General features: G+C 40.9%; 1 protein-coding gene across 1 annotated transcript in view; it reads left to right on the forward strand.

Moving 5' to 3' along the window:
• mmp24 (matrix metallopeptidase 24) overlaps window positions 1–22,415 on the forward strand; it is a 239,811-nt gene that overhangs the window by 97,761 nt on the left and 119,635 nt on the right. The window contains exon 3 of the mRNA XM_034165909.1: window positions 9,549–9,665. Within this exon, the coding sequence (XP_034021800.1) occupies window positions 9,549–9,665 (117 nt within the window). The remainder of the gene's footprint in view (window positions 1–9,548; window positions 9,666–22,415) is intronic.

Here is a 22,415-nt window from a genome sequence, read left to right on the forward strand (position 1 = left end):
TCTCCAACTGGTTGAAAATGCTGCTACCAGACTTTTGACACAAAGCAGAAAGTTTGACCACATTACACCCATTTTGGCATCCCTTCACTGGCTTCCAGTTCCTGTGAGATCAGATTTTAAGGTTCTGCTACTAGCCTATAAAATTGTTCATGGACTGGCACCTCCCAACTTAGCGGACCAATTAAACCTTACGTACCAGCCCAGGGTTTGCGTAGTCAGGGTGCAGGACTACTTTATGTCCCTAAGGTGAATAAAAAGTCTGCGGGTCATAGAGCTTTCTCTTATCGTGCCCCTGTTCTGTGGAATGATCTCCCTTCATCAATAAAACAGTCAGATTCTGTAGAGACTTTCAAGTCCAGACTTAAGACGCACTTATTTTCCCTTTCGTATGGCCAGCATACTGGCATAGTATGTTACTATGCTTTTTACCCTTTTAAATTTATTTTATTAGGAAATAGAGCGGACCACGGCCTCAACTTTATCTAAATTCTGGGTCTTTTAGTGAAGCTTAGGGCTTGTGGCTGGCGATCACCTTAGTATTTCTTTTGTTTTTCTTGTTGCTTAATGCTGACAAATTATACTGTATTTGTTGTCTTTCTGATGCCTGATTCTATTTTTTTTTTTCTCTGTTTGAAGTGCGGCTCCATCCAGAGATGGGTGTGGTGTCTTCTTCTGCAACCCTCCTGTCCTGTGCACCGGCAAAATTTCCTGTATATTCGTTATATGAATTGTTTTGTAATTTGTGTCTGTAGCATGGCCCAAGCAGAGGGTCACCCCTTTGAGTCTGGTCTGTTTGAGGTTTCTTCCTCAAATCATCAGAGGGAATTCACTGTCACCTGTGTGTCTGCTCTGGGGGTTGGTAAGGTTAGACCTTACTTGTGTGAAGCTCCTTGAGGCAACTTTGTTGTGATTTGGCGCTATATAAATGAAATAAATTGAAAATGAATTGAATTATAATTTTTTTGGAAGTACCAGCTATTGCTATTAGAAATAATCCACGTGTTCAAGGGAACAAAGAGGGTAGGAAGGAGCACAAATTATTGTTTATGCAGATGATATCTTGGTGGTTGTCCTCTGCTGTATTCAGTGAAGACTATTGAATCTTTTTCAAAGCTATCAGGTTATACAAATATTTGGAATAAATCAGAGTCCATGCCAATTTCAAAAGCTTGCTCTTCGAACATAGTTGTGAAGTTTAATTTCAAATGGACCCCAGTAGGAATGAAGTAGCTTGGAATCAAATTAAGCCAGGATTAGCCAGGATTTGGAAGGTATATCTCAATTAAATTTTAGCCCTCTCAGAAAAGATAAAAAAAAATGCATTTGGATAAATAGCAAAAAATCAAACTTACCTTGTGGGGTAAAATTAACATCACAAAAATGGTAATTGCTCCCCAGTTCAACTATGTCGCTGCAATGCTACCAATAAAATATCCAGTATAATTTTTAAAAAATACAAAGGCATAGTGAAGCATTTTTTGTGGGAGGGGAAAGGACTAAGAGTAAATTTAACTCTATTCAGGACTTTAGTGAGCACTCTATGGAGAAAGCAATTGCCATGGGGTCCAGTGGACCCCAAAAGTCCTGAAGAGGGTTAAACAAAATGTATATTCCCAAAGACATGGGAGGACTGGTCCTACCTAATCCTAGATTACACTGCATATTATTTGAAATGACCAAACTGTCTAAACATTTGAACAAAATGGGTGGAGTTGTTTGGATGACTATAATCCTGTTGATGTTTTATCACAAAACCCAGAAAATACAGCAGATTCCATTCTTAGTCATGCAAGAGATGTCTGAGTCAAGGTTCATAAAATCTACAAGTTGTTACCCCCATGTTCAAAAATGTTCATCATTATGGAATAACTGTTGAGAAAGTGAATGCACGGACCCACATTAGGGGGCGTAAATGAGCGGTCAGTAGGAATACCAATAAATAATTTATTATGCAAAAGGTGCAAACAGAGTCCAAAATATGCAGAGTCCAATTAATAATAAATGGTGACACGTGGGCAGGCCCGAGGGTAGGAGACGCCTATCCAGAGAAGAGCCGGGACCCACAAAGTTCCACCACCAGCCGGAGGCCTGCAACACACCAGATCCGCCAAGTCCTGGTACCCCCAGGTGGCCACCGCTCGAGGCTGTCGGACCGGTACTGCTGGCAGGAGCAAAAACAGGTTAGGGTGGGTGAGTGTTCACCCAGCAAACAGTCAGCAACTCACAGTTATCCTCTTGGAGGAATAAATCCAGAAACTCCCACAGTGCAGAGGAAAAACTGGAGGATATGCAGTGTTAGAAGTTATACTTAGTAAGTCAGAAGTGAGGAGTGGAGACGCCAACTCCTCCAACTTCCACAAACTCGGCTACAAGCTGCAAGTATAAGTCACAACTGCAAAGACTTCAGTAACAATGAATGTGCGTACGGCACAAAACGGCTGAGTTGGTTTACCTGTGTGGTAAGCTGATAACGTGGCAGAGTTATGGTGTCTCTCCCAGGCTTTTATGGATGTAGTGATGGATGATGACAGACAGCTGATGACAGTCTAACGGTGCACACCTGGTGGTACCAAAAACAACCAGTGCCCCCTCTGGAGGCTCAAAACTCTGCCAACATGGCAGGGCGCCATCTGGTGGTGGGCCAGCAGTACCTCCTCTTCAGCGGCTCACACAACAGGACCCCCTCCCCCCCAATGGGTGCCTCCTGGCGCCCGACCCGGCTTGTCCGGATGCTCCTGGTAGAAGTCTGCCAGGAAGGCGGGATCCAGTATGAAGCTCCTCTTCACCCAGGAGCGTTCTTCTGGGCCATATCCCTCCCAGTCTACCAGGTATTGATACCCCCGGCCCTTTCGACGAACATCAAGGAGTTTTTTTTTGTTATTCACATTTTATTGTTTTTTCAATTGTATACAAATAAACAGAACACGAACGCAGTGGGGTTTAGTACAAATCAGACAAAGTCAGGTCTAATTACTATTACAAAGGTTTCTTCCTGTTAAAAGGGAGTTTTTCCTTCCCACTGTAGCCGAATGCTTGCTCACAGGGGGTCGTTATGACCGTTGGGGTTTTACATAATTATTGTATGGCCTTGCCTTACAATATAAAGCACCTTGGGGCAACTGTTTGTTGTGATTTGGCGCTATATAAATAAAATTGATTGATTGATTGATTGACAAAGGATAGCCATTTTTTCCAAAATTCTTCAGAAACGTCCGTCTGGAGTTTCACCATAAATGTCAACCGTTCCATAGTGAAAATCTGATGTATAATGTTAATCCACTCATTAATAGTTGGTATTTCTTTCTGAAGCCAGTGCCTGGTTATACATTTTTTCCCTGCTACCAATAACACTTTCATCAAATAGAGTTCTGCTTTCGTAAGTTTTAATTCTAACAAATCTCCAAGTTATAGTATTTCAAATTTCCTATGAATTTTCTTTTTAAAAAGTGTTTCCAAAACAATATGCATTTCATCCCAAAATGGAGTAACAGAAGAACAATTCCAGAATATATGAAAATGGTCTGCCAACGTTTGACCACATTGCCTCCACCATTCGATCTGTTCTGAATATTTCGACTGTTGGGCTGGTGTACGGAAATAACGAATTGCATTTTTCCAAGAAAATTCTCTCCATGAAGGGGCACTGGTAACGGACCATTGTTGCTGACATATTCTCTCCCAACTGTCCAACGTTAAAGAAAAATTGCCCTCTTTTTCCCACCTATCTTTTAAATGTGTGGAGTTATTACCTTGTAAATTTTGAATCACCATATACAATTTGGAGATAATTTTTTAGATTGGGGCATGGTTATATGCACTCGACAGGATATCAGAAATGTCCCCTTTCTCAAAAATTGATTATGAATGAATTTTTTTTAGTAAAGTCCCTAATTTGTAAATACCTGAAGTGGTCTTGATTTATTAGTCCGAACTTTTCTTTTAGATCCTGGAAGCTCATTATCACACCTTTCTCGAACAAAGTATAATATGTAGTAAGGCCCTTACTGCACCAGGTTTTAAATCCTGAATCTACTTTCCCTGGTATGAAATCTGAATCGTAAGCAAACCATTTAAAAAATTCTAATTTCTCATAAATGTCGTATTTTTTGGGGTTACTTATATCTAATACTACATTTTTCATCAAGGGACCTCCAATAAGTGTACTAATTGAACATTGTGCCATTAAACCCTGATCTATCTCCTTCCATTTTGAATTGTAACTTGGGTTACACCAGCAGACTAATGGTCGCAGTTGTGCTGCTTTATAATAATCAATGAGGCAAGGTAAAGCAAGCCCCCCTTGCTCTTTAGACAGTTGCAGTGTTTTAAACTTTACTCTGGGTTTTTTTTACCAGCCCAAACAAATCTGGAAATAATTTTGTCCCATTCTATAAAGTATACTTCTGGTCTTGTAATTGGAATTGACTGAAATAAATATAACATTCTCGGAAGGATGTTCATTTTTACAGTATCCACTCTTGAAGTAATATTCAAATATGGAATCAAATTCCATCTTGCAACTTCCTGAATAATTTTTTTTTAAAGGATCATAATTTAATTCTTCAAGGTTAGACAAATCAGTCGGTAAATTGATACCTAAATATTTAATAAATTTTTTGTTCCAGTCAAATTTAAATGCTTGACTCATATGGACGGAAGGGCAATAATTAAAACACAAGACTTGAGATTTTTGTTCATTCAATTTGTATCCAGAATAACACCCATAATCTCTCAGGGTTGCAATTAATTCTGGAAAAGTCTCTGTGGGATTTGATAGATAAACCATGACATCATCTGCAAACAGAGCCAATTTTTGTTCTCCTGCTGTCATTTGAATACCTTTTATTTTTTTTTATTTTCTCTTATATTTTGAGCCAGAGGTTCAATAAATATTGAAAACAAAAGTGGACTGAGCCCACATCCCTGTCTTGTAGATCTTTCAAGCTCAAAGGGATCAGAAAGAGCACCATTTATTTTTAATCTTGCAACGGGTTTGCTATATAATGCTTTTAATGTCCTAATAATCACTTCATCGAATTTGAACGTTTCCATAACTTTAAACAGGAAATGCCACCTCACTGAGTCGAAAGCTTTCTCCACATCTAAGCTCAATAAAATTGCCTCTGTTTTGTTTAAATGTATATGTCTAATTTGTAAAGATCTCCTCACATTGTCATGAGTTTGCCGTGCCTTAACAAATCCAGTTTGGTCAAAATGTATTATTCTGGGCAAGATCCTTTCCATCCTTCTGGCTAAAATAGATGTGAATATTTTATAGTCTATATTTAATACACTTATAGGCCTATAGTTTGAGCATTCAGTTTTGTCCTTGCCCTCTTTAGGTATTAAAGAAATGATTGCCTCGTTCCATGAGGGAGGAATCTCTCCTCCTTCAAGATCCCAGTTTATACGTTTTCAACAAAATTGGAGTTAAAGCAGTGCTTAATTTTTTGTACCACTCTGCTGTGAATCCATCGGTGCCTGGACTCTTATTGGATTTAAGTCTACCTATAGCAGATTGTATTTCTTCCTTTGTGATTTCCGAAATCAATTTTTTATTTTCCTCTTCTGTGACCGAGAGTAATGTGAGTGAATTCAGTAATTTCTCCATATTTTCTCCATTTAATTTCTCCATATATTTTGATCGGTGCCAACGGGTGGTTGGGAGTATAACATTTTGTAATAATCTTTGAAGCAATTTCTAATTTGATCTATTTGGTGATATATTTCTTTTGTTATAGGGTCATTTATCTTACTAATTATGTTTTCAGATGTTTGTTTTCTAAGTTTGTAAGCTAATTGTTTCATATATTTAGTGCCTCCTTCATAATAATTCTGTTTAGTAAATAAGATTTTCTTCTGGATTTCTTGGTCGTATAATTCCTCTATTTGATTTCTTTTCTTTTTTATCTCTAATTGTGTATGTTCATCTAATGTCCCCTTATGTTTAGTCTCTAGCAATAACAACTCAGATTGTAATGTCTTAAGTTTTTCAGTTCTTTGTCTTTTAATATATGTAGAATTTGCTATAATCCTTCCTCTCATAACTGCTTTACAAGCATCGCATAATATGTGCACCAAAGTTTCACCATTGTCATTTATTTGTAGATATTCTGATATTTCTGCCGATAGCTGCTCGCATATGTTATTATTCCGTATACTATTATTTAGTGTCCAATAAGTCTCTTTTCTACTCTCATTCATGGAAACAGACAAATATAAAGGGGAGTGATCAGAGATGTCCATGGCCCCAATTGAGCAACTCTGTATTCTATCCATATCTGTTTTAAATGTAAAAAAATAATCGATTCTTGAATAACAGGAATGTGGGGATGAATAGAATGTATAATTCCTATCAGCAGGATGCAAATTTCTCCAGATATCAACAATGCCCATTTCTTCCAACATTAAATTTATCTTTTTAGTCATTTTTTGAGTTTGAGAGGCTCATGAGTCGGTGCTCGGTCTCAATGCCATATTAAGGTCTCCTGCACAAACAAGTAGCCCCTTTGCCTCAGTCACTGCTTTTTCTATTATTTGAATATATTGCTCTGATTTGGAGCCGGGGGGGACATGTATATTGTATAGTGTAAATAATTCTCCATCTAATTTCCCTATTACCATTACATACCTCCCCTCTTTATCCTTGATTGTTGAAATATGTTCAAAAATGACTCTTCCTGTTATTAATATTGCTACTCCTCTTGTATGTTTTAATCCATTGGATGAGAAGAAAACATGTTTATAACCTTGCTTTTTAAGTCTCTCATGCTCTAATCCGGCCATGTGAGTGTCTTGCAAAAATGCAACATCAATTTTCTCCCCCTTCTGTTTACTCAGTATTTTAATTTGCTTATTGGGGCTCAAAAGCCCATTTACGTTAAGAGTTAAAAAATTTAGCATGTGTGTGTGGTAAAATCTTGATGAGAATATACCCTTTATGTGACACCCTGAACTTGTCGGTATGAGTTTCATGACTACAATACACATAATACCCACTGTAAACTGAACTATCAAGAACATTAAGAACACCAAACAACATAAAATTAAATAAAATCAGAAAATCTTCCTTTTCCTCAGGATCCCTGGATACCTGGATGTCTTTGCTGGAAAGTGGGGAGAAAGGTCCCTCCCTATGGTCAGGGCTCCCCCTTGTGGCAGAATGTCCGACCCGCATATACATCCCCCACAATAAGTCCAACAAACTGCGCTGCTTCCGCTGACGCCCAACTGGCCACGTTTAACAATTTGCAAAAGACAGCTAACAAAACACTCATACCTATATATATATATATATATATACACATTTTTTTCTTTCTTATAAAACTGTACCGTCTTTCATTTCCTCGTCGACAAATCTCTCTCTCCTCTGCGAAACTCTTGAAGTCTCTCTTTCACTTTCCTCTCGACAGTTGATTCACGGCCTCCTGGGCGTACTTGTTGCCATGGGAATGCGGCGTTGATTCTCTCCTCGATGTCTGCGTCTGGAGGCGTCTTCGTCCTGCCCACTGTCACCTCCAGCCCTCGGGCCTGCAACTCCCGCATAGCATCCTCCGCGTCATACGTTCTTGGCCCATCACTCCAGTGAATGCGTATCCGCGTAAAAGGTGTTTGGAAACGGATACCCTTTTCCTTGCGTACTCGCTTAATGTCTCCATATGATCTGCGTTTCTCCATCACCTCCAACGCACAATCATGGTCAAAGTAGATCTGTTTATTATTCAGCATTACCTTTGTCTTCCATGCCAGTCTTAAAACCATTTCCTTCACCTCAAACTGCAAAAAATTGACTATTATTGATCACAGAGGTGAGCCTGACTCAGGTTTACGTGCCGATGACCTGTGTGCACGCTGGATTTGAAGTGAGGTGCCTTCAGGTAATGGTAACTCCTTGGTGAGGAGATTATTCACAAAAGTCACCATAGAGCCGGTTTCGGTGTCTTCCGGGATTCCGTATATGCAAATATTGGATCCTCTTGAACGAGACTCGAGACTGATTACTTTGTCTTGTAGTTTTCTTTGCTCTTTCATCAGCTTGAGTAGCGTTTCTCTTGTCACCACGCCACACGCCTCGAAATCCGCAATGCACTCCTCGGCACTGGCTATGGCTTTGCCGTGTGTTTCCAAAGTGGCTGCTTGATCTATCAGCGTTTGGTTCAAATCTTTAGTAAATACAGCAAGTTCCGCTCTTATGGTTTCTGCCATATCTGCTTTCATGCCCAGGATAGCCTCCCTGATTTCCTTCAAAGTTGGAGAGTCTTCGCTTGAATCCGCCGTTGACTCGGATAACGCGCCACCGCCATTTTCGTCCTCTGCCATTCATATAGGAAGGTCAATGGTATACTGGAGGTGGTGGCATTCGAGTGGTGTACACACTATTGGGAATCTTTACAAAAAGGGTGTTTTTATGTCATATGAAAATCTGTCTGAACATTATGAGCTTAAGGGCAAAGACCAGTTGTGGAGATATTTACAAATAAGAAATTGTGTGATTTCCAGCTATAAAATTGCTCGTAATGGTGGTCTTAGGTATTTAGGTCTGCCGCAGGAGTGTCACACAGCCTCACTGTTTTGTCAAATTTCTAGTAGTTTTATGAGCACTGACGGTACTAATATGAAAAGGCTCCGGGAGAAGGATTTTGGAGAAGAAATTGAACAAGACAGATGGTTGACTACTCGAGCAGAATGTGGTAAATATGTAAAGGAAGCAAAAGGGAAAGTCGCTCAGTACAAAATACTTCATCGGTATTATCATACATCAGTAAGGTTACATAGAATGAAACTGATGCCTGTTAATTTATGCTGGAAATGTCAGACAGCACCCGGAACGTTTCTTCATTGTATTTGGGAATGACCTCGAATTGGACTATTCTGAACTGAAGTGCTCGACATTCTAAGCGGATGGTATGGCTCTAGGATTCCTTTGAGTCCACATCTTTGTTTGTTCGGGGATGAGTCCCAAGTGATAAATTTGTCAAAGTCTACTTTTTCAGTTATTATGGCTGGTATCATTACAGCTTCAAAGAACAACCAAGATTCTGGATATGGAAGAACGACTAGATGCAGTTGTGGAAACAGCATCATACAGGTGTATGCTCAACAGACTGAAAGGGGACATTTTCAGGTGGAGATGCTAAAAGACACCTTTGAATCAGAAACCTTTGAGTAATTTTTGATCCTGATCTTATCATCATCATCTTTAAAACACTTAAAGGTTTGGCTCCACAGTGAACTGCTCACTGATGAACCAACTCAGACCCCTTAGGTCAAACCACTTTTTACTGCATGACAACCTGCCATAATTGTGCTTGTATGATATGTTGTTCCTGTACATGCTTATTTTATAGATAACTAGTATGTGTGTAAGTAATGCATTTGTCTTACTATTTCTGATGTATTATTTATATGCTTGTAATTAACTTATTTTTCTTAAAGGATTTCTTGATGTAAATGTTTTGTTGTTGTTGAAGAAGGCTTGAATGTCAGATAAGTCTGTTTTTGTCTGGATGTACAGGATAACATTTTTAAATGTCATTTTTTTTGTCCAGGTGGATGAGGAAGCCTCGCTGTGGTGTGCCCGACCATCCTCACACCAGCCGGCGGCAAAGAAATAAACGTTATGCCCTAACGGGACAGAAATGGAGAGAGAAGAAGATCTCCTACAGGTATCTACAACATGTCTGCATATTTACCTTTTGTTTTGAATATTGTTATTAAAGATGTGTAATATATATGCTACACACATAACACAGCATATTTGTAATGTCAGTGTTAGATTGTGTTAGCATTTAGCAGGTAAAATTTAGCATGTGGAAGCCTAATTTTAGCATCATTAGGCTATAGCACTTAAAAACAAACATCAACAAATCTGATTATTTGTTTGTTGAATGTTATAAAGTCTTATGCTGATGACTTCCATGTGTTGAAATTTAAATATTATCTTTTACACTTTGTGATCATCCTAAAAATGCACTACTGTAGCGTTATTGAATTCCCTTTGCTGCTTTCTTCTGCTTTGATATTCTGACATCTAGACAGCAGTGTTGTTTTTCTGGAGAAACGTCTTTCCGGGAAAATGTTTCATGTCACACTGCACCTGTATCAATTAACGGTACACCGTAAAACAGTCACACAATTCATATGCAAAAGGCCTTAAATTTCAGCAGCTTTTTCACCGGGTATCATGGGAAAATGATGAGCAACACTATCTGATGAGTAAATCGGAGCTTTTATATCATTGAGCTGTTTACATATTTTACCCCTCTATGTGCTCGTGAGTTTTGTTGTCTCCTACGTGCACCTTCGCTTCTTTATTTCATTTTGTTTTTCCTCTCTCTTTCCTTCCCTCCCCTCTTCTTTTCCTCCCTGTCCAGTTGTTAGGTTCTTTCTTTCTTTCTCTCTCTGACTCTGAACTTGGCTAAGCCTAATGTAAATTACCTCTGTCCCACGAGACCCTGAATGCATCATGTATTCCTGCATCAATCACTCGTCTCTTCTTTCCTCCTGTTTCCTTCTGTTTCTATTGAATTCTGCTGTCTTCACACAGTAAAACCCTCCACCGTGCGCGCTGCTGTCCAACAGGCAGCTCAGCCTTGTAATGTAGGTCTAATGAAGATTAGAGCGTCCCACGAGATCTTGAATGCGTCCCAGATTGCTTTGTTGCTTCTGCCCAATTTTCATCTTCTCTCTCTCTCTCTCTCTCTCTCTGTCCTTAGTTCTCGAGGTCTCTCGCCCTGCCTGTCTCCCACTCATCTCCTCTCCCTGTCTCAAATTAAAGTTCAGTGAGCTTTAGAGCTGTGGAAGAAAGAGAACTAGTGGGCTGAAACAGGACCATTATTTATGACAAGTCTAACTTCAGTTTTACATTGTGATATATATATATATATATATATATATATATATATATATATATACAAGGTCTGTTAGAAATGTATCCGACCTTATTATTTTTTTCAAAAACCATATGGATTTGAATCACGTGTGATAACATCAGACATGCTTGAACCCTCGTGGGCATGCAAGAGTTTTTTCACACCTGTCGGTTATGTCATTCGCCTGTGGGCAGTCTTTGAGTGAGGAGTGGCCCACCCTCTCGTTGATTTTTTCATTGTTTAGGAATGGCTCAGAGACTACTGCTTTGTTTGATAAAAATTTTTTTCAAAAACTGTAAGGCACAACTGAGTGGACACCATTCGATAAATTCAGCTGGTTTTCAGTAAAAATTTTAACGGCTGATGAGAGATTTTAGTCTGTAAGTGTCGCTTTAAGGCCGGCCCACGGCGCCTGATGGCGATCTGCGCTCTGAGGCGGCGGCGTCTCGCTGTTTCAAGCTGAAAACTTCCACATTTCAGGCTCTGTTCACCCAGGTCGTCGTCAGAGAACAGAGAAGTTTCAGAAGAAGTCGGCATGAGGAGTTTATGCGGACATTCCACTGTTAAAGGAGAATTTGTAATGAAAGAATGTGCGGGCAGATTCGCATGTCGGGCCGGACCCGACCACGGGGGGTTGCGACAGGAAAAACACCTCCGTTGGAAACCTTAACGGACAAGTTGGAACATGCCCAGCTGTTAAACAATTTCTCAGATACTCACTTGTTGAAAGCCATCAAAAGCCGCCTCAATTTTACAAATGGTTTTCAACACGGAGGTGTTTTTCCTATCGCGGCGCAGACGGATTTGCGGCTTCGTCACGGAACCAACTCGGCGAATTTGCCCGCACATTCTTTCATTACAAAATCTCCTTTAACAGTGGAATGTCCGCATAAACTCCTCATGCCGACTTCTTCTGAAACTTCTCTGTTCTCTGACGACGTCCTGGGTGAACAGAGCCTTAAATTAGGAAGTTTTCAGCTCGAAACAGCCAGACGGACGCCACCTCCGACCGCGCCGCGCCGATCCGCTTTGTGAGCTGTCCTTAAAGCGAAAGAAACTCCACAACCTCTCATCAGCTGTTAAACTTTTCACTGAAAACCAGCAGAATTTCTTGAATAGTGTCCACTCGGATATCCCTCACAGGCCCTGAAAAAATTTTGATAAAGCAACGCGCGCCGAGCAGCGTCTCAGACAAAGGATTTCAGCCGAGAGGGCTAGACCAGTGCTCACTCAAAGCCTGCCCACAGGCGGATGACGTCACTGACGCGTGAAAAAACTCACGCATGCGCACGAGGGTTCAAGCATGTCTGGTGTAATCGCACGTGATTCAAATCCATATAGTTTTTTTTTTTTTTTTTAGAAAACTGTCATTCTTTTCTAATAGACCTCATATATATATATATATATATATATATATACATATATATATATATATATATATATATATACACTCAAAAATATAAACGCAACACTTTTGGTTTTGCTCCCATTTTGTATGAGCTGAACTCAAAGATCTAAAACTTTTTCCACATACACAATATCACCATTTCCCTCAAATATTGTTCACAAACCAGTCTAAATCTGTGATAGTGAGCACTTCTCCTTTGCTGAGATAATCCATCCCACCTCACAGGTGTGCCATATCAAGATGCTGATTAGACACCATGATTAGTGCACAGGTGTGCCTTAGACTGCCCACAATAAAAGGCCACTCTGAAAGGTGCAGTTTTATCACACAGCACAATGCCACAGATGTCGCAAGATTTGAGGGACCGTGCAATTGGCATGCTGACAGCAGGAATGTCAACCAGAGCTGTTGCTCGTGTATTGAATGTTCATTTCTCTACCATAAGCCATCTCCAAAGGCGTTTCAGAGAATTTGGCAGTACATCCAACCAGCCTCACAACCGCAGACCACATGTAACCACACCAGCCCAGGACCTCCACATCCAGCATGTTCACCTCCAAGATCGTCTGAGACCAGCCACTCGGACAGCTGCTGAAACAATCGGTTTGCATAACCAAAGAATTTCTGCACAAACTGTCAGAAACCGTCTCAGGGAAGCTCATCTGCATGCTCGTCGTCCTCATTGGGGTCTCGACCTGACTCCAGTTCGTTGTCGTAACTGACTTGAGTGGGCAAATGCTCACATTCGCTGGCTTTTGGCACGTTGGAGAGGTGTTCTCTTCACTGATGAATCCCGGTTCACACTGTCCAGGGCAGATGGCAGACAGCGTGTGTGGCGTCGTGTGGGTGAGCGGTTTTCTGATGTCAGTGTTGTGGATCGAGTGGCCCATGGTGGCGGTGGGGTTATGGTATGGGCAGGCGTCTGTTATGGACGAAGAACACAGGTGCATTTTATTGATGGCATTTTGAATGCACAGAGATACCGTGACGAGATCCTGAGGCTCATTGTTGTGCCATACATCCAAGAACATCACCTCATGTTGCAGCAGGATAATGCACAGCCCCATGTTGCAAGGATCTGTACACAGTTCTTGGAAGCTGAAAATGTCCCAGTTCTTGCATGGCCGGCATACTTACCGGACATGTCACCCATTGAGCATGTTTGGGATGCTCTGGACCGGCGTATACGACAGCGTGTACCAGTTCCTGCCAATATCCAGCAACTTTGCACAGCCATTGAAGAGGAGCGGACCAACATTCCACAGGCCACAATTGACAACCTGATCAACTCTATGTGAAGGAGATGTGTTGCACTGCATGAGGCAAATGGTGGTCACACCAGATACTGACTGGTATCCCCCCCCAATAAAACAAAACTGCACCTTTCAGAGTGGCCTTTTATTGTGGGCAGTCTAAGGCACACCTGTGCACTAATCGTGGTGTCTAATCAGCATCTTGATATGGCACACCTGTGAGGTGGGATGGATTATCTCAGCAAAGGAGAAGTGCTCACTATCACAGATTTAGACTGGTTTGTGAACAATATTTGAGGGAAATGGTGATATTGTGTATGTGGAAAAAGTTTTAGATCTTTGAGTTCATCTCATACAAAATGGGAGCAAAACCAAAAGTGTTGCGTTTATATTTTTGTTGAGTGTATATATACAAGGTCTGTTAGAAAAGTATCTGACCTTTTTATTTTCTGAAAAAAATATATGGATTTGATTCATATGTTTTTACATCAGCCAAGCTTGAACCTTCATGCGCATGCGTGAGTTTTTTCACGCCTGTTGGTTGCGTCATTCGCCTGTGGGCAGGCTTTGAGTGAGTACTGGTCCACCCCTCGCATCGTTTTTTCATTGCGAGGAAATGGCTTGGGCTGTGTTCCATCAGTTCCATCGGCGCGCCGCGCCGTGTGCCATTGTGGGCCGTCCTTAAAGCGGTAGTAACACTCTTTAATCTCTGTGAAACCCATAAAATTTTCACCGAAAGCCAAATGAATTTTCCGAATGGTTTCCAGCTGCCTGTCTGTTAACAGTTTCTGAAAAAATTCTGATGGAACAAAGCCCAAATCATTCCGCCATTTCCTCGCAATGAAAAAACGACGAGAGGGGTGGACCAGTGCTCGCAACCGACAGGCGTGAAAAAACTCACGCATGCGCAGGAAGGTTCAAGCTTGGCTGACGTAAAAACATATGAATCAAATCCATATATTTTTTGCATAAAATAAAAAGGTCGGATAGTTTTCTCACAGACCTCATATATATATATATATATATACGAGGGCTGTCCGTAAAGTATAGGTCCTTTTTATTTTTTTTCAAAAACTATATGGATTTCATTCATATGTTCTTACGTCAGACATGCTTGAACCCTCGTCCGCATGCATGAGTTTTTCCATGCCTGTCCTTAAACAGTGGAATGTCCGCATAAAGTCCTCATGCCGGCCTCTTCTGAATCTTCTCTGTTCTCTCACGACGTCCTGGGTGAATTAAGCCTTAAATTAGGATGTTTTCAGGTCGAAACAGGCGGACGACGGCGCCTGGAAGCGCTGCAGGATGTCCCGCTCCGTGGGAAGTCCTTACGCCGACAGAAACACCCCATAATCTCTCATCAGCCGTTAAACTTTTCACCGAAAACCAGCTTAATTTCTCGAATAGTGTCCACTCGGATATTCCTCACAGGTCCAGAAAAAATTTGATAAAGCAACGCGCACCGTCTCGAGCAGCATGTGAAACAAAGGAATTCAACCGAGAGGGCGGGACCACATCTCACTCAAGGCCTGCCCACAGGGAAATGACGTCACCGACACGCGTGAAAAACTCACGCATGTGCATGAGGGTTCAAGCATGATTGGTGTAATCGCACGTCATTCAAATCCATATAGTTAAAAAAATAAATAAAAGGGTCGGTTTATTATCTAATAGACCACGTATATACGAGGGCTGTCAATAAAGTAACAGTCCTTTTTATTTTTTTCAAAAACTATATGGATTTCATTCATATGTTTTTACGTCAGACATGCTTGAACCCTCGTGCGCATGTGTGAGTTTTTCCACGCCTGTCGGTGATGTCATTCGCCTGTGAGCACTCCTTGTGGGAGGAGTCGTCCAGCCCCTCGTCGGAATTCCTTTGTCTGAGAAGTTGCTGAGAGACTGGCGCGTTGTTTGATCAAAATTTTTTCTAAACCTGTGAGACACATCGAAGTGGACACGGTTCGAAAAATTAAGCTGGTTTTCAGTGAAAATTTTAACGGCTGATGAGAGATTTTGAGGTGATTCTGTCGCTTTAAGGACTTCCCACAGTGCGAGACGTCGCTCAGCACTCTCAGCTGCCGTCGTCAGCCTGTTCAAGCTGAAAACCTCCACATTTCAGGCTCTATTGATCCAGGACGTCGTGAGAGAACAGAGAAGTTTCAGAAGAAGTCGGTTTCAGCATTTTATCCGGATATTCCACTGTTAAAGGAGATTTTTTTAATGAAAGACGTGCGGATGGATCCGCGCGTCGAGACGCAGCCGACGTGGTGCGGCGGCACAGGAAAAACACCTCCGTGTTGATAACCATTTGTAAAATCCAGGCGGCTTTTGATGGCTTTCAGTGGAGTGAGTATATGAGAAATTGTTTAACAGGCAGGACATGTTCCAACTTGTCCTTAAGGCTTTCAACAGAGGTGTTTTTCCTGTGGCGGAGCGTCGCGTCGGCTACGTCCCGACGCGCGGACCCGTCCGCACGTCTTTCATTAAAAGGACCGTAACTTTATTGACAGCCCTCGTATATATATATATATATATATATATATATATATATATATATATATATATATATATATATATATATATATATATATATGTATGTATGTATGCAGGGGTTCCCCTCCCATTGTTTTGTTCTGGCAGCCCTGAGGTCTTGCACGGCAGGATGCCAGGGCAAAAGAGAGCTCCTGTGTAGAGTTGTGCTCATGTCTGTTGCCACATGTAGTTAAGTTAAATGTGAAAAATCAATGTTGCTCCTACTTTAGACAAACAGGAGGAGGAGTTTCACAATAACTTAATCTAACCTTTATGTAGTTTTCTCTGGGCCCCTCCCCAATCAGACCGGGAGTGACATGTTTAGCCGCATGTTCTCCTTGAATTGCTGGCTGTCTGAGTGGTGTCCAAAAAATGAGGTGGGCTTCATAGATAATTGGCAAAGCTTCTGGGGAAAACCTGGTCTTGTTAGGAGAGACGGCATCCATCCCACTTTGGATGGAGCAGCTCTCATTTCTAGAAATCTGGCTAATTTTCTTAAATCCTCCAAACCGTGACTATCCAGGGTTGGGACCAGGAAGCAGAGTTGTAGTCTTACACACCTCTCTGCAGCTTCTCTCCCCCTGCCATCCCCTCATTACCCCATCCCGTAGAGACGGTGCCTGCTCCCAGACTACCAATAACCAGCAAAAATCTATTTAAGCATAAAAATTCAAAAAGAAAAATAATATAGCACCTTCAACTGCACCACAGACTAAAACAGTTAAATGTGGTCTATTAAACATTAGGTCTCTCTCTTCTAAGTCCCTGTTGGTAAATGATATAATAATTGATCAACATATTGATTTATTCTGCCTAACAGAAACCTGGTTACAGCAGGATGAATATGTTAGTTTAAATGAGTCAACACCCCCGAGTCACACTAACTGTCAGAACGCTCGTAGCACGGGCCGGGGCGGAGGATTAGCAGCAATCTTCCATTCCAGCTTATTAATTAATCAAAACCCAGACAGAGCTTTAATTCATTTGAAAGCTTGTCTCTTAGTCTTGTCCATCCAAATTGGAAGTCCCAAAAACCAGTTTTATTTGTTATTATCTATCGTCCACCTGGTCGTTACTGTGAGTTTCTCTGTGAATTTTCAGACCTTTTGTCTGACTTAGTGCTTAGCTCAGATAAGATAATTATAGTGGGCGATTTTAACATCCACACAGATGCTGAGAATGACAGCCTCAACACTGCATTTAATCTATTATTAGACTCTATTGGCTTTGCTCAAAAAGTAAATGAGTCCACCCACCACTTTAATCATATCTTAGATCTTGTTCTGACTTATGGTATGGAAATAGAAGACTTAACAGTATTCCCTGAAAACTCCCTTCTGTCTGATCATTTTTAATAACATTTACTCTGATGGACTACCCAGCAGTAGGGAATAAGTTTCATTACACTAGAAGTCTTTCAGAAAGCGCTGTAACTAGGTTTAAGGATATGATTCCTTCTTTATGTTCTCTAATGTGGAACCAGCTCCCAATTCAGATCAGGGAGACAGACACCCTCTCTACTTTTAAGATTAGGCTTAAAACTTTCCTTTTTGCTAAAGCTTATAGTTAGGGCTGGATCAGGTGACCCTGAACCATCCCTTAGTTATGCTGCTATAGACGTAGACTGCTGGGGGGTTCCCATGATGCACTGTTTCTTTCTCTTTTTGCTCTGTATGCACCACTCTGCATTTAATCATTAGTGATCGATCTCTGCTCCCCTCCACAGCATGTCTTTTTCCTGGTTCTCTCCCTCAGCCCCAACCAGTCCCAGCAGAAGACTGCCCCTCCCTGAGCCTGGTTCTGCTGGAGGTTTCTTCCTGTTAAAAGGGAGTTTTTCCTTCCCACTGTAGCCAAGTGCTTGCTCACAGGGGGTCGTTTTGACCGTTGGGGTTTTACATCATTATTGTATGGCCTTGCCTTACAATATAAAGCGCCTTGGGGCAACTGTTTGTTGTGATTTGGCGCTATATAAAAAAAAAATTGATTGATTGATTGATAATGCCATATAACAACACAGTGCAGAGTAGCTACCTAAACTCTGTAAGGGAGATAGAGTATCTCGTCAATAGTTTTACATCCTCATTGAAGACAACTTTGGATGCTGTAGCTCCTCTGAAAAAGAGAGCTTTAAATCAGAAGTGTCTGACTCCATGGTATAACTCTCAAACTCGTAGCTTAAAGCAGATAACCCGTAAGTTGGAGAGGAAATGGCGTCTCACTAATTTAGAAGATCTTCACTTAGCCTGGAAAAAGAGTCTGTTGCTCTATAAAAAAGCCCTTCCGTAAAGCTAGGACATCTTTCTACTCATCACTAATTGAAGAAAATAAGAACAACCCCAGGTTTCTTTTCAGCACTGTAGCCAGGCTGACAAAGAGTCAGAGCTCTATTGAGCTGAGTATTCCATTAACTTTAACTAGTAATGACTTCATGACTTTCTTTGCTAACAAAATTTTAACTATTAGAGAAAAAATTACTCATAACCATCCCAAAGACGTATCGTTATCTTTGGCTGCTTTCAGTGATGCCGGTATTTGGTTAGACTCTTTCTCTCCGATTGTTCTGTCTGAGTTATTTTCATTAGTTACTTCATCCAAACCATCAACATGTTTATTAGACCCCATTCCTACCAGGCTGCTCAAGGAAGCCCTACCATTATTTAATGCTTCGATCTTAAATATGATCAATCTATCTTTGTTAGTTGGCTATGTACCACAGGCTTTTAAGGTGGCAGTAATTAAACCATTACTTAAAAAGCCATCACTTGACCCAGCTATCTTAGCTAATTATAGGCCAATCTCCAACCTTCCTTTTCTCTCAAAAATTCTTGAAAGGGTAGTTGTAAAACAGCTAACTGATCATCTGCAGAGGAATGGTCTATTTGAAGAGTTTCAGTCAGGTTTTAGAATTCATCATAGTACAGAAACAGCATTAGTGAAGGTTACAAATGATCTTCTTATGGCCTCGGACAGTGGACTCATCTCTGTGCTTGTTCTGTTAGACCTCAGTGCTGCTTTTGATACTGTTGACCATAAAATTTTATTACAGAGATTAGAGCATGCCATAGGTATTAAAGGCACTGCGCTGCGGTGGTTTGAATCATATTTGTCTAATAGATTACAATTTGTTCATGTAAATGGGGAATCTTCTTCACAGACTAAAGTTAATTATGGAGTTCCACAAGGTTCTGTGCTAGGACCAATTTTATTCACTTTATATATGCTTCCCTTAGGCAGTATTATTAGACGGTATTGCTTAAATTTTCATTGTTACGCAGATGATACCCAGCTTTATCTATCCATGAAGCCAGAGGACACACACCAATTAGCTAAACTGCAGGATTGTCTTACAGACATAAAGACATGGATGACCTCTAATTTCCTGCTTTTAAACTCAGATAAAACTGAAGTTATTGTACTTGGCCCCACAAATCTTAGAAACATGGTGTCTAACCAGATCCTTACTCTGGATGGCATTACCCTGACCTCTAGTAATACTGTGAGAAATCTTGGAGTCATTTTTGATCAGGATATGTCATTCAAAGCGCATATTAAACAAATATGTAGGACTGCTTTTTTGCATTTACGCAATATCTCTAAAATCAGAAAGGTCTTGTCTCAGAGTGATGCTGAAAAACTAATTCATGCATTTATTTCCTCTAGGCTGGACTATTGTAATTCATTATTATCAGGTTGTCCTAAAAGTTCCCTAAAAAGCCTTCAGTTAATTCAAAATGCTGCAGCTAGAGTGCTGACGGGGACTACAAGGAGAGAGCATATCTCACCCATATTGGCCTCTCTTCATTGGCTTCCTGTTAATTCTAGAATAGAATTTAAAATTCTTCTTCTTACTTATAAGGTTTTGAATAATCAGGTCCCATCTTATCTTAGGGACCTCGTAGTACCATATCACCCCAATAGAGCGCTTCGCTCTCAGACTGCAGGCTTACTTGTAGTTCCTAGGGTTTGTAAGAGTAGAATGGGAGGCAGAGCCTTCAGCTTTCAGGCTCCTCTCCTGTGGAACCAGCTCCCAATTCAGATCAGGGAGACAGACACCCTCTCTACTTTTAAGATTAGGCTTAAAACTTTCCTTTTCGCTAAAGCTTATAGTTAGGGCTGGATCAGGTGACCCTGAACCATCCCTTAGTTATGCTGCTATAGACGTAGACTGCTGGGGGGTTCCCATGATGCACTGTTTCTTTCTCTTTTTGCTCTGTATGCACCACTCTGCATTTAATCATTAGTGATCGATCTCTGCTCCCCTCCACAGCATGTCTTTTTCCTGGTTCTCTCCCTCAGCCCCAACCAGTCCCAGCAGAAGACTGCCCCTCCCTGAGCCTGGTTCTGCTGGAGGTTTCTTCCTGTTAAAAGGGAGTTTTTCCTTCCCACTGTAGCCAAGTGCTTGCTCACAGGGGGTCGTTTTGACCGTTGGGGTTTTACATCATTATTGTATGGCCTTGCCTTACAATATAAAGCGCCTTGGGGCAACTGTTTGTTGTGATTTGGCGCTATATAAAAAAAAAATTGATTGATTGATTGATGTAACTTGGTTAGTTCCATTGGAATTCTTAAAAAATTTCCAGCAAATTGTCACCTTCATTTTTTAAGTTAAGCAGTGCATTCTTTTCTTTTCTTTTTTTTAAGAGTGTATGAGGTCAGATTAATATTGTTCATCTAACTAAATTATCTTTAAATTAGCAGCGACGTGTTTGAAATATACTGAAAACAAAAAACAACTTGTGCATAGCGCACCTCATTCATGTATTTTCAGTGGACTTTTATCATTCCCAGCAAAGTTCTGTTTCCTAATTTCTTCTTCATAACTGTATTGATTTTTTTTTTGTGTGTGTTGCCAGTTTTGTTTGTTTTCCATGACTGCACTTCTTTGTAATAGCAGATTTGTTTTGATTCAGAAATGCGAAGCCCGAATCCCCTCGTTCTCTCTCTGTCACTCCTTCTTTTATTGCTCTATCTTTTCTACCACTCCGTGATACTTGGAGCTTTAGGGGTCTAATGTAAATTATGCGGCTCCCGCGGGACACTGGAGGCATCAAAGCTCCTGACATTACAGCTACCCACTCAGTGGCGTTACATAATACCCAGAGTGTGAGATCACACTCCTATCATGTTACCGCTTACCGTATTTCAGTCTTTTCATCTTTCCTCTTTATCTTTCACCTCCTATCAGCTGTCACATTCAGCACAGTGCATGCTGCACTTACTTCTCTAATCTGTTTGTAATGCAATTCTTTTCCTTCTTGGTGGCCTAAATTTCTCTCAAGCCAACCATGCCTTCTATGAATTACAGGAGGTAATAATACAATAACATGCTTTTGGAGGGTGGTATGCATTTTCAAGAGGCCTGACGTCCATGCCCAGTGGCCCAAAATGACAGCTATTTGCCCGAGTTAGACGAGGGTGAATAGCTGTCATTGCGGGCGATGGGATGGATGGAGGGACTCAGAAAAATGCATACCGCACGACAACAGCATGTTATTTGCATTATTACAACACGTAACGCGTACATAAAAAGTTGGCTCACTTAACTTCTGCTGCCTGGCGCTGCTGTTCAAATTCAGCAGTGCGTCCGAATCAAGCTGGCTGCTTTAGCTGCTGTTCATTGTCGTACTATCCATGAGAAAATCATCTGGAATATCCATATTGGGACCAAAACACACTTCTTGCCTTTTCATCTTTTCCTCTGCGGACAGTTTTTTTTTTTTTCCCCCTCTGCGGACAGTTCTTGGGCTGCACGCGCGCTATGACATCATTTGTTTATGCACAGCGGGCGGGTATAGCCAGATACCGTCGACGTAAATCTATGATACCGGCCTAGCAACGCCCCGGTAAAGTGATAATAATGAGCAATAGCATTAATAACACCAGTTTGTGTTCACCAGAAATGTTCCACACCGCAGTGATTTCCTTTATACTGCAGCAGAAACTTAGTCATAGTAATGATGTTTTTATTAAGAGATGAAACAAATGGCCGCAAACAATGACTGCTTATGTGAGGGTTGGTGCATAAATTTACTGGTAAATTGTGAACTTTGAGAGTCGCAAATATGGTGTCAGTTGTTCTGTAGGATGTTGGCTTTGAGGTATTGAAGGCTGTGTCTTTTTGTTGACCTTTCTTGGATGATAGTTCATTGTCAGGTGGTAGTGGTGCAGCTTAGCTAAAATTCCATAAAAATTGTTTATTTTGTGATAAAAGTATGGAATTTGGCACACATACGAGGGCTGTCAATAAAGTAAGGGTCCTTTTTATTTTTTTCAAAAACTATATGGATTTCATTCATATGTTTTTATGTCAGACATGCTTGAACCCTTGTGCGCATGCGTGAGTTTTTC

This window comes from Thalassophryne amazonica, chromosome 3, assembly GCF_902500255.1.
Source record: "Thalassophryne amazonica chromosome 3, fThaAma1.1, whole genome shotgun sequence".
In the NCBI taxonomy this organism is placed as follows: Eukaryota; Metazoa; Chordata; class Actinopteri; order Batrachoidiformes; family Batrachoididae; genus Thalassophryne; species Thalassophryne amazonica.